Source organism: Asterias amurensis, chromosome 16, assembly GCF_032118995.1.
Source record: "Asterias amurensis chromosome 16, ASM3211899v1".
NCBI classification, from domain to species: Eukaryota; Metazoa; Echinodermata; class Asteroidea; order Forcipulatida; family Asteriidae; genus Asterias; species Asterias amurensis.
In genome coordinates this window covers 10306772-10320882 of record NC_092663.1, presented here as the reverse complement: position 1 = coordinate 10320882, position 14111 = coordinate 10306772, and the positions used below count along the sequence as shown (strand labels likewise).

Genomic DNA, 14111 nt, shown 5'->3' with positions numbered 1-14111 from the left:
ACATCTGTTAACTAACCTGCTAGTTCTAGAGGATTGAAGTATATTTCTGTGTAGAGCTCGCTAGGGTGTGAGATCTCTCTCTCAGATGCTGCCTTCCCGGACTCCCCCTGAAAGACGGCTTTATTGGAGAGGCCCAGAGCCGGGACGCTGGCTCCTTCAGGGACGTCACTATTCTTCTGTGTAGAGTGGAAGCGTGGATCCATGAAGGGGGAAGAGGAATGACAGGTAAATAAGAAAAAAATTAAGGTAAAAAACGGTATGAGTGAAGTTTACTGGGCACTGCAATCGCCACCCTGAGCTTCCAGCCAGCAAGCTTGTCCTCTGGGTGGGAGCCCAAGCAAAGTCGAACTCAAAGAGGTTGAGGTCAGCTGACCTATGTTGATCTACTACATAAGAAGGAAAACTGGGTTTGTGCCAGCTGGAGAAATATCTACTTACTGGAGGGACAGGGAAAACTCAGCCATAACATCATTGACCAAGACTCAAAATAGAAGAAAGAAAAAACGCCTCTGACATCAAACAAAATAAGGGTATGTCTGCTCTCAAGGAAATGTCCTGCTTCTTTTAGCCTTTCTACTCTTGGTAATAAAAATGTCCATCATTAATATACTTTTATATGCAGTTTCAGCAAAAACTTACCCTGTCCTGTAAGGCCTCAGTGACGTCCACTCCCGCTATTCGCCCAAAGTTTTCTACAAAGTTCCTCGGAGCATCAAATATTCGCAGAACCTTTGAAAAAGAAGTAAAAGGAAAGAGTAAAAAAGGACAAGGTGACGAATGAGGACCTAAGAAAGAAATTAAGAGTGCATGATATTATTAAGGCCATTAAATCAAAGAAGTGGAGATGGGCAGGGGGTGGATTTCACAAAGAGTTAAGACTAGTCTTATCTTGAGTTAGGATGAGTTACTCGTTCTCACTTAGGCCTAGCCTTAAGTTTTTAATATAGGACTAGTCCAAAGTTAGGACTAGTCCTAACTCTTTGTGACATCGACCCCTGGTCACCTAGCACGGAGGCAGCATGACAACAGGTGGGCATGCAAAACAACCAATTCGACTCCAAGAACCCAAACAAGAAACAGAAGGATACAACACAGAAGATGGAGAGATGGCAACAGACAAATCAGGATAAATTTCTCATCGTACCCAAAACATGCCCGGTCACTGGCGACAAAAAAAAACCCATGTTGCTGACCCTTTCTCTGGAAGTAGTTTTGTTACATGTGTAAATCCGCAACTATTCTAAGTAATAATTTGATGTATATTGTATTGTCATTTTTAAATTGTAAACTTTGTACCAATTAAGCCCCTGGGTTACAATTTTTCTTTTATAAACAAAAAATAAAAATAAAACAAATGGAGAATTGGTGAAGAGGCTTTGGGTGAAAAAGGGCTAGAAAGGAGAAAGAAAGAAAGAAAGAAGGTGGAGACACAAACCTTTTCATCCGCTCCTGAAGCTAGCCTGTACCTGTCGACAAGGGTCAGACAGTGCATGTCATAACCATGGACTTGAGGGCGGGCGATCTCATGCCAGGTTGTCTAAAAGGAATAAAGGAGGCAGAGGAAGGGGAATAATAATAGGCAATTATTATGCACTTGAAGGCAGTGGACACTGTTTGTAATTACTCAAAATAATTGTGAGCATACAAACTTACTTGGTAACAAGCAATGGAGAGCTGCTAGTTTTTGTGAAAGAGGTAATTTCTTATTCAAAAAATAAAAGACATACGCATGAAGCATTTTTTAGGGATCTGAAAGCACACAAATTCTCTTGCAACTTCGATGTCCAATTGAGTCCAAAATTTCATAAATTTATAATTTTATGCATATGTTGGAATGCACCAAGTGAGAAACCTGGCCTTTAACAACTACCAAAGGTGTCCAGTGCCTTTAAAAACAGAGTATCAAAGAATGATTTGACACATCAGTGCAAAAAAGCCGTATCTGCGTTTTGTTTCTCGCACAAATATTTTCAGTGCAAAAACTTGGAACGTACTCGTTATGAGTGGACATCCAAACATGTTTTTACATTTCACTATTAGCCTTTATAAAAGTTCGCCCATCATGTTTTTCTTCCATTTGATCATCAAACTGAGGCTGGAAGGAAAAGATAGTCTGGTCCCTTTCATGACATGATAATTAGAACTGCCACTGTCACAGCTGCATACAGGGTACTTGACAGAGACACAGACAGAAAAGCAGTGTTCTGGTTTCCTGGGCCCAATTTCGTAAAGCTTGTACGCAAAAAAACACTTGCTAAGCACAGAAAAGTATTGCTTAGCAGACAAAGGTTATACCAGCCAAAATTTCATCAAGTTTGCATTGTTGTGACTGGTGCCACACTCAATTTATGCTTAGCAAAAAAAATTTGTCAAGCAATATTTTGTGCTTTTAACAGCTTCTTTCACCGAGTTTGATTTGTCAGCAGAACTTGGCTGCAAGCTTCGCCCCCCCCCCCCACCCCAACCAACCCCAACAAATTTCGTAAAAACTCGAAACTACCGGGCCATCCTTACCTGATACCCTTCACGCCGCCACGGAGCGTGCAACCTCGTCGTCTGGTCCAAACCAACGCTCATCAAAAACGCACCGTCATCAGGCTCCCAGGTGATGTCCTGAACACCACCAAAGTGACCGCTGACTACCGGGGACGGAGACCATTGGGCAGTGCTCTGATCAAGGCAAGGACAAAACATTTTATTTGAAAAACACTCCGATGTTTTGAGACATCATTGTTCTTTGTATTTTTGAAAGAGTACATGCCTGCGTGTCTTGAACGACACCAAAGTGACCGCTGACTACCGGGGACAGAGACCATTGGGCCGTGCTCTGATCAAGGAAAAAACACTCCGATGTTTTGAGACATATTGCTCTCTGTAGCGACGAATTTTTGATCACGTGAGGGCGCTCTCAAATATATTTGTATCACTTCCGGGGGGTATATTCATCTATACCCAAACAGACTGGAATGGATTGAAACCCCAGACATATATCTGTATAATCCACCTCGAAAGCAACTTTAACTACAGCGCAACAAAAAGACAGAATGCCGATTAAAACTGTGCAGGACAATTCATGTATAACCCCGGATGTAATAAAAATACTACTTAGAGTGCCTTCACGTGGTAAAAATTATGGCACATTGACATTGTGTTTGAACTCTCACCCTATCAGGAATTGATGCAGACTTCTTCCACAGATGTAGTGCCCCCTGGTACCCGTGGGCTAGTATAGCGCCCCCATCTGGGCTGAACTGGCACCCATACAGACCCAGCGTATTCCCCCCGACTTCACCCACTCTCACCTGCAAGACAATAAAAAGGAAAGTTTGTGATAACGCTGCAAAAATATATCTAAAAGCAGTCAATAAATTTCTGTATATGATAGGGAAAAATGTATATGATAGGGAAAAATAAAACATTGTAAAGCTAATTCTAATTTTGATTCTAATTCTAATCACAAGGCTAAATCTAAGGAAGTGTGTGTGTGTTGTGCCGTTCAAAAAGCACCCAATTCCTTTAAAAAAGAATCGTGGATGAAAAAACTTACGTGATCGAGCCACACTCCTGATTCGCTATCTAGCTTCCATATGATCATGGTTTTGTCCATAGAGGCTGAGAGAAGACACTGCTCCTGGTACCTCGTTCCATCTGCAAGGTGGACAGACACCAATAGACCAATCAAAATACTTTGTCACTTCATGCATTGACCAATCACAACCAGCCGCAAACACATACCCAAATAACTAACCGACATGTTAAAATGACTTTGTTTGTAAAGTATTCCAAAAACAGATTTGCAGAGAATCATGGTTTCTGGTCCTGATTTCATGTAGCCTGTAAGCATAAAAACTTGCCAAGCAAATAAAAAATCTTGCCAAACAGAAACTTGTTACCAGCCAAAAAATCTATAAATTTTGCATTGTTGCAACTGATGCCCCATAAATTTATTGCTTAGCAAAGAAAATTTGCATAAAGCCGTTAAGCGGAAAATATGAGAATTAAAATATGAGATTATGAGAATGGACCCAAATGTTACGTACCCCTGTAGATTGGGGGTTGCCAGTGTAGCCCGTAGACCCACTGCTCATGGCCAGCCATCACACTCTCCAGTACCACAGAGAAACAAATTCCACTACCTAGAAACAACAAAATACATAAGTCAAGACTTTGATATTTAAAATAGAAAACAGTGTAAGCTTATATTTTGTTGTGCCTCACAATAGACCCTTTCCATTAAATATCCCAATGTTCCTTCATTTTGCCAACCAAAACTTTAGTGCAATTTACATATTTTATGGGAAAGGTCTATATTCCACCACCCCATCCAGCCCCACAACCTAATCCCAATTAACAGAATGCCAAACCAAACACCAGTGTGCTGACTGGCTGTCTGGGAATTTATGTGTTTTTCTAATTTTTATGTGAATTGCCAAATAAATAATAATAATAATGTCTATAGGATTTGAGGCATTGCATGGTGAGGTATCAATGTATATTTGGTTTGCGGTAACACCATGTGTGTATCTACTTGCCAGGTAGAGTTGTTCTTAGGGAACTGTCTTGCTTTATTCTACTGCCGTGGAGTAGATAATCGGAGGTTCGGGAGACTTCTCAGTTCTGAAAAGAACTGTCCTGCTTTTTAACTATTACCAGGGCGGATGGTATAGAAATTAGACTGGACTACTACTTTAGCTTGTCCTCCCACCACACTCATCCTCACTGACCATCCTTCCTGACCAATATATGTCTTATTTTCCATTCCCAGTCATTCTATCCCGTCTGGTTTAGCCCAGTGTGCACTGAGGCCCAATCAAGTCTCTCTACTCCTGCCTTCTCTTCACTGCTCTTGTGCTCTTCCACCATCTTTGTTAAGCCATACAGTTTAAAGGCACTGGACACCTTTGGTAATGTGCTGTATTTTTTTACCGAGTGAGGGTGCTCTCAGTAGTATTTTTATCACTTCCAGGAGTGTACGTGTTTCGTCCTGCAGTTTTAATGGGCGTTCTGTCACTTTTGTTGCGCTGTAGTTTTAAGTTGCTTCAGCGGTGGATTATAATGGCTCCTATAAAGGTCTTATTGTCCGTGATGGATTAGATGTTTGTTGTGGTAATGTGTACCAATCTTTAATAACTGTTTTGGGTATGAATGAATATACCCCCGGAAGTGATTGAGAGCGCCCTCACACGGTCAAAAATATGGCGCATTGTCAAAGATCAGTCTTCTCACTTGGTGTATCTCAACATATGCATAAAATAACAAACCTGTGGAAATTTGAATTCAATTGGTCATCGAAGTTGCAAGAAAATAATGGAAGAAAAACACACAAGTGGTGTGCTTACAGATGCCTTGATTGCCTTCAAATATTTTAGTAAGAAATTACTTCTTTCTCAAAAACTACATTACTTCAGAGGGATTCGTCTCTCACAATGTTTTATACTATCAACAGCTCTCCATTGCTCATTACCAAGTAAGTTTTTATGCTAACAATTATTTTTAGTAATTACCAATAGTGTCCTGTGCCTTGAAATAAAATATTATTTACATTAGCCCAAAGAAAAGAGTCTTCCTCTGAGTTTTATTCGGCCAGGTTATCGAGACACTTGCAAATCGGAGTGTTACAATAGCATGCTTTGTTGAATGTTGAATTAAAGGTAGGGTCGACATAGATTGTTTTATTGTAAGCGCAAAGCACATGTTGTATATATTGTTCATAAAAAACTTGTTCTACTCTCAATTTACATCAATTATAAAAGAGTCACCAAGTGCTGTCTCGTATACTTTCAAAAAGCACATATTTTGTATTGTCCCTAAAAATAACATTTTCAACTCTAAAATTGTAAAAGAGTCTCTTAAATTTGTCAAAAAGTACACATCTCTCAAAATTGTAAAAGAGCTGATATGGTAGGCAGTGTCATGAAATTGGACCAACCTGGGCCTAATTTCATAAACCCAGTAAGCACAAAAACTTGCTGAGCACAGAATAGTATTGCTTAGCAGAAACAGGTTACCAGCCACACTTGCATTAAGTTTGCATTGTTGTGGGTGATCCCCACTAAATTTTTGCTTAGCAAAGAAATTTTCCAAGCAGTATTTTCTGCTAAAGGGCTTTGGCTCTTATGAAATTGGTCCTGGAGAAGCTGAATGCCGTTCAATATGGGTTGTTAAAGCCATATCATAATTGGCGGCTACGGTTGCTACGTTTGTGGCTAAGGGTGTTGCTAAGGATGTACTATTATACAAATATTGACTGCTTCGAGTGCTATGGTTAAAACTATGACTCCCGAGGTGATCCCCGGAGCGTTCTCTTTTCCCGAGGCGAAGCCGAGGGAAAATAGAACGCTCCGGGAATCACCGAGGGAGTCATAGTTTTTAACCATTGCACGAGTAAAAGCAGTCAACATTTGTTTTATAACACCCCAAACATTTCTAAATACTGTACTATTATTATTAAGTTACAGACCTGAATGCTACAATCCACGGACGACGCGAATACAGATTGCAAACACTTTTACTTACTGTGTTGCATGTAGTGTCGTGCAGCCGAAATGGTTACAGACTATTAATTTAACATCCTCGTACACGCAACGGACGTCTGGGTACTGCACGCCGTGTGCTAGTCTGTCGGACTAGCGCACGGCGCCGTGTGCTAGTCTTCGGACTAGCGCATGGCAAACCGACGCACTATCACACGGCCGCCGTCTAGCAAAACTAAGACATGTCATGTGACGCGCTCTTAACCAATGAGCAGGCAGAATACTTGCAAGGGGTGTTATAAATCAACCCATTATTGGATTTTGGGGGCAAGGCCAGCAGCCAAGAAGTAGGGATACTACCACCAACACTTAAACCAACTGGGGCTACATATTAACAACAGCAAGAAATTTCCTAACGTATAATGTATTCAAATAAATTCGCTGGTATGTTGGACAATAACAAGTCATGAACTAAGCGTGTTAGAGAGCCAGAATTTGTACCCACCAACTCTGCCTTGCATATTCCTGCATCCAAATATCAAATTTGTATGGACACTTCGAAGATGGTCTTTATAATGGAAAAGACCAGCAAGTGGGGATATTTCAAATGCTCATAAAAAGCATTTTCACTGGCATTTTTGTACACAGAGCTGTGGTAGCGGCAAACACAAAGTAAGGACGCTCAAATCACCCTCAGAATAACACTAGATTTTTACTACCCATCTCAAGGTTTCTTATCTCATGCTACTTGTAATTAAAGTTTTATGGCTACTTTGCGCCATCTTCAGACCACAATTGACCAGCAAGTAGTGATACTCCAAATGCTCATAAAACGCATTTTCACTGGTATTTTTTAACACAAAGCTAGCGGCAAACACATTGGTAGCGGCCTCTATTGAAAAATTAACACTGGCGGTGTCTTTTTGTGCATAATCTAGCCACTGAAGACACTACAGCAAATGGCGCGAGGTGCTCAACACTTGCGCGCCCGGTGCGCGTCGGATTGGTCTATACATGTAGCTGCAAATTAGACAGGGGATAAGGGAGGGGAGGAAATTTAATGAAAGTGCCTCTTCACTGGTTCCCTTCCCACTCACCTTCCCATGATGGACAGAGTGTATTTCCCTTCAGCTTCAATTCCCCGGTATCCTCCTCCAGGACCTTGACCGTGTGCAGCTCTTGGTTTACCCCGGCAACAACCCTCCACAGACGAATGAAACAGTCCTGAGAGCAAGTGGCAACGAGGAGATCTCCGTTGTCTACAAAGACGCAATGAGAAGAGCGGAAGAGAAATAGATAGCTTTAGGCACTGGACATCTTTGGTAATTGTCACTTTGTGTATCCCCCCCCCCCCCCAAAAAAAAAAAAATAAAAAAATATCAAATCTCTGAAGCTTTGGGCTCTTGGTCGTTAAAGTTGCAAGAAAACAATGAAAGAAAAAACACCATTGTTGCTAGCCTTACTCAAGGCAGTCCAATTATTCACTCCGAAAAAAGACCGCCGCTGTAAAAACCTACCCGTATACTGCACTGTGCGTAATGTGTGTAACCACATCGCATGACACGACACCCCCCGTACACTAGCCGCATGTGGAGGCCGTTGGCCGACAGCCTTGTAGGGTCTGTGTTGAAGCCACTGACCTCATTACTATAATAAGCGCGAAAGAAGAGTTCCCACGGTCAACTCATTACTATAATGCACGCGAAAGACGAAACCCGGCCCATTGGTCAGTGGCGGAAGTCATGTTTACCACACCACCACGGACGGACGCTCAGCAAGCATAATAGGGTCCAAAGGTCGTGATAAGAGAAGTGCGTGATTGGACATCAAAATGAATAATTCATTTGCTTCACATCCTGTGTTGTCTGATAGGTCTGACAAAGGACATATTCATGAGCTGCATACTAGCATATCCGAGAGCCCCCCCACCCATTTTATTCCAATATTGGATTTTTTTTAATGAAACACATTAAACCTGGAAATTACAGACCCGACAAGGCTGTCGGCCTACGTTCTCCGCATGCGTATAAGTGGTACGAGTGCGGATGACTTGTGCACAGTAGTCGTACGACATGTGTTGAGCGATGTGGTGTGGTGTAATTACATACACTACGCACAGCATACATGTATACGGGTGGGTTTACAACGGTGTCTTTTTGAGTGAATAATGAATGCGACTGCCTTGAGCAACTGGAGGAGGTACCCCTTCTTAAACTTTCTATCTCTTACTATTAGGGGTGATTTTGAACACATTGGGGGGGGGGTCCCTCTAACTTCTGGGGGTTGCCCTACTACTGTACATGCGACTCCTTTAGGGGGGGGGGGCTATTGAGAACCCCTTCTTTTAACTCACTATCTCTTTACTATTAGGGGTGATTTTGAACACATGGGGAGGGGGGGGGGTCCCTCTAACTTCTGGGGATTTCCCTACTACATGCGACTCCCTTAAGGGGAGGGGGGGGTCTTTTGAGAACCCCTTCTTTTAACTCACTATCTCTTTAGTATTAGGGCTGCTTTGGTCACATGGGGAGAGGGGGGGGGGGGTCCCTCTATCTTCCCCCTACTACATGCGACTCCCTTAAGAGGAGGGGGGGTCTTTTGAGAACCCCTTCTTTTAACTCACTATCTCTTTACTATTAGGGCTGCTTTGGTCACATGGGGGGGCCCCTCTAACTTCTGGGGGTTGCCCTACTACATGTGACTCCCTTAAGGGGAGGGGGGGGGGGTCTTTTGAGAACCAAAGCAGCCCTAATCTCTTTACTATTAGGGCTGCTTTGGTCACATGGGGAGGGGGGGTCCCTCTAACTTCTGGGAGTTTCCCCTACTACATGCGACTCCCTTAAGGGGGGGGGGGGGGGCTATTGAGAACCCCTTCTTTTAACTCACTATCTCTTTACTATTAGGGCTGCTTTGGTCACATGGGGAGAGGGGGGGGGGTCCCTCTAACTTCTGGGAGTTTCCCATAGAGCTATATAAAAGTGAGTTTCCCCTACTACATGCGACTCCCTTAAGGGGGGGGGGGGTCTATTGAGAACCCCTTCTTTTAACTCACTATCTCTTTACTATTAGGGCTGATTTTGGTCACATGGGGAGGGGGGGTCCCTCTAACTTCTGGGAGTTTCCCCTACTACATGCGACTCCCTTAAGGGGGGGGTCTATTGAGAACCCCTTCTTTTAACTCACCAACTCTTACTATAAGGTGTTTTTTTTATCACATGGGGAGAGGGGACCCGTCCTTCTTACTTCTGGGGTTGTCCTACTAGATGCTACTCCCATGGGGGGGGGGGGAGGGGGGCTACTTTGAACCCCTTCTTTTATCTCTCTCTTTCTCTCTTACCATCAGCAGTGATTTGTACAGCTCGGATCCAATCTTCATGCCCAGTCAGGGACAAGCTTCTTACAAACTTGCCGTCGTCTGCTTCTATGTAGAAGTGAAGCTTGGTGTCATCTCCACCAAGCGCCAACAATGGAACTTTGATCAAGAACGAGAAACAAAAAACACTGAATACTTTTAACCTTAAAGGAACGTTACAGAATTGGTTTTTGCTAACAAAACAGTTGCTGGCAGTGTAAGCACTTTATGTTATCCACCATGTACATAAAACTGACAAACCTGTAAAAGTTTGAGATCGATCGGCCATTTTGGTCACAAGAAAATAGTGGGGGAAAAAGATAATAAATTTTGCAAGATATTGATTTAAAAAAAAATCTAATAAAATGCTCACTGAGTTATAAACTCCACACAGGGAACATAGTTACATACATGTATGTACATGTATATTTATAAAATTTCTCATCAAATGTGACATTTCAGACAGAAATGTTTCAAGGGATGTTTTCCCTAATTCACAAGGCTGGACCAACACTAAAGGTTAGAGCTTCTCCTAACTGATTTGGGCTATCAACCAAGATGAACTACCACCAATGGCATGTTGCAACCTACTCCTGGAGCTGAAACAGGGTTACCCCTCCACAGCCCGTAAGGATGTAGGCATGTGTATATAAAAGATCAAGCATCTTCTTGATTCACGTTACAACTTAAACAACTGCATATTAGACTTTCCATAATGCTCTACCTTTTTAAGATCTATATTTGCATGGTTAACCTTCAGAACACTTACTTTAAGGCAATAAAGCTATGAATACAACAATTTTGTGATCATACTTATGTCTAATTTGTAACCTTTTGCGCGAAATGGTAGTTTAAAACATCACGTTACTTGTAATTCGTTTTTTCAGAAAAAATGATGTATTGGCTAATTTCAAACGAAAGTAACTCAGAAACGCGGTACACCCCAAAGCGTAGACATACATGTATACCAAGATACTGCTGTTGATGTGTTCTTTCCAGCCATGCATACATGTATAACTCAACCCTTGAAATTGTCAACATCTGACTCATTTTCACGTAGCAGGTCACAAATTTGGTCTGAGAGCTGACTGATCGTACCTCGTCGCTGGAGTACAAACAAAGCCAGGTCCAGGGCGAATCCATTCCCAAATGAGAGACTCTGCAAGCAGGTAAAGTCTCTGTCCGTTTCCTCCCGCTGCCAGATTCTGACGGTAGAGTCTACAGAGGCACTGGCAATCAGGGTCCTCGATGTCGGGGTCAGTCCGCCATCTTGGTCTGGGAGGTACATGGCTTCAACGACTGTGACGGCAGCGGTATGGCCGACGATCTTGGCATGTTGCTGATACTGTGTTTAAAAGAAAAGGATTTCAACCCAGATGTCAATCGATCAATCAATCAATCAATCAATCAATTAATCAATCAATCAAAAGTCATTTATAGAGCGCCAAAATCAAAAGTCTACTCTAAGGTGCTGAGGCACTGTTGAATGGTTAGTAAGCCTGCTGAAACAGGTGAGTTTTAAAGGCAGTGGACACTATTGGTAAGTACTCAACAATATTTTTAGCATAAAACCTTACTTCGTAACGAGTAATGGGGAGAGGTTGATAGTATACCTGGACCGGCGCCTTTGAATGTTTTTACAGAGTTAGTGCGCCTTACAAATGCTGTGATTTATTATTATTATTATTATTATTATTATTATTATTATTATTATTATTATTATTATTATTATTATTATTATTATTATTATTATTATTATTATTATTATTATTATTATTATTATTATTATTATTATTATTATTATTATTATTATTATTATTATTATTATTATTATTATTATTATTATTATTATTATTATTATTATTATTATTATATTATTATTATTATTATTATTATTATTATTATTATTATTATTATTATTATTATTATTATTATTATTATTATTATTATTATTATTATTATTATTATTATTATTATTATTATTATTATTATTATTATTATTATTATTATTATTATTATTATTATTATTATTATTATTATTATTATTATTATTATTATTATTATTATTATTATTATTATTATTATTATTATTATTATTATTATTATTATTATTATTATTATTATTATTATTATTATTATTATTATTATTATTATTATTATTATTATTATTATTATTATTATTATTATTATTATTATATTATTATTATTATTATTATTATTATTATTATTATTATTATTATTATTATTATTATTATTATTATTATTATTATTATTATTATTATTATTATTATTATTATTATTATTATTATTATTATTATTATTATTATTATTATTATTATTATTATTATTATTATTATTATTATTATTATTATTATTATTATTATTATTATTATTATTATTATTATTATTATTATTATTATTATTATTATTATTATTATATTATTATTATTATTATTATTATTATTATTATTATTATTATTATTATTATTATTATTATTATTATTATTATTATTATTATTATTATTATTATTATTATTATTATTATTATTATTATTATTATTATTATTATTATTATTATTATTATTATTATATTATTATTATTATTATTATTATTATTATTATTATTATTATTATTATTATTATTATTATTATTATTATTATTATTATTATTATTATTATTATTATTATTATTATTATTATTATTATTATTATTATTATTATTATTATTATTATTATTATTATTATTATTATTATTATTATTATTATTATTATTATTATTATTATTATTATTATTATTATTATTATTATTATTATTATTATTATTATTATTATTATTATTATTATTATTATTATTATTATTATTATTATTATTATTATTATTATTATTATTATTATTATTATTATTATTATTTATTATTATTATTATTATTATTATTATTATTATTATTATTATTATTATTATTATTATTATTATTATTATTATTATTATTATTATTATTATTATATTATTATTATTATTATTATTATTATTATTATTATTATTATTATTATTATTATTATTATTATTATTATTATTATTATTATTATTATTATTATTATTATTATTATTATTATTATTATTATTATTATTATTATTATTATTATTATTATTATTATTATTATTATTATTATTATTATTATTATTATTATTATTATATTATTATTATTATTATTATTATTATTATTATTATTATTATTATTATTATTATTATTATTATTATTATTATTATTATTATTATTATTATTATTATTATTATTATTATTATTATTATTATTATTATTATTATTATTATTATTATTATTATTATTATTATTATTATTATTATTATTATTATTATTATTATTATTATTATTATTATTATTATATTATTATTATTATTATTATTATTATTATTATTATTATTATTATTATTATTATTATTATTATTATTATTATTATTATTATTATTATTATTATTATTATTATTATTATTATTATTATTATTATTATTATTATTATTATTATTATTATTATTATTATTATTATTATTATTATTATTATTATTATTATTATTATTATTATTATTATTATTATTATTATTATTATTATTATTATTATTATTATTATTATTATTATTATTATTATTATTATTATTATTATTATTATTATTATTATTATTATTATTATTATTATTATTATTATTATTATTATTATTATTATTATTATTATTTATTATTATTATTATTATTATTATTATTATTATTATTATTATTATTATTATTATTATTATTATTATTATTATTATTATTATTATTATTATTATTATTATTATTATTATTATTATTATTATTATTATTATTATTATTATTATTATTATTATTATTATTATTATTATTATTATTATTATTATTATTATTATTATTATTATTATTATTATTATTATTATTATTATTATTATTATTATTATTATTATTATTATTATTATTATTATTATTATTATTATTATTATTATTATTATTATTATTATTATTATTATTATTATATTATTATTATTATTATTATTATTATTATTATTATTATTATTATTATTATTATTATTATTATTATTATTATTATTATTATTATTATTATTATTATTATTATTATTATTATTATTATTATTATTATTATTATTATTATTATTATTATTATTATTATTATTATTATTATTATTATTATTATTATTATTATTATTATTATTATTATTATTATTATTATTATTATTATT

The 14111-nt window shown here is 34.5% G+C and overlaps 1 protein-coding gene across 8 annotated transcripts in view; it reads right to left on the bottom strand.

Annotated features, from left to right (window-relative positions):
• LOC139948765 (elongator complex protein 2-like) overlaps positions 1-14111 on the bottom strand; it is a 55485-nt gene that overhangs the window by 16348 nt on the left and 25026 nt on the right. For all 8 annotated transcript variants that reach the window (XR_011787478.1, XR_011787477.1, XR_011787482.1 and 5 more), the window contains 10 exons: positions 10924-11170; positions 9811-9945; positions 7571-7732; positions 4041-4136; positions 3548-3648; positions 3165-3302; positions 2515-2670; positions 1436-1537; positions 640-729; positions 17-176 (listed from right to left, as the gene is read on the bottom strand). Coding sequence is in view for 1 of the 8 variants with exons in the window: in XM_071947083.1 (XP_071803184.1) it covers positions 17-176; positions 640-729; positions 1436-1537; positions 2515-2670; positions 3165-3302; positions 3548-3648; positions 4041-4136; positions 7571-7732; positions 9811-9945; positions 10924-11113 (1330 nt within the window). In the remaining 7 variants the exon portion in view is untranslated. The remainder of the gene's footprint in view (positions 1-16; positions 177-639; positions 730-1435; positions 1538-2514; positions 2671-3164; positions 3303-3547; positions 3649-4040; positions 4137-7570; positions 7733-9810; positions 9946-10923; positions 11171-14111) is intronic.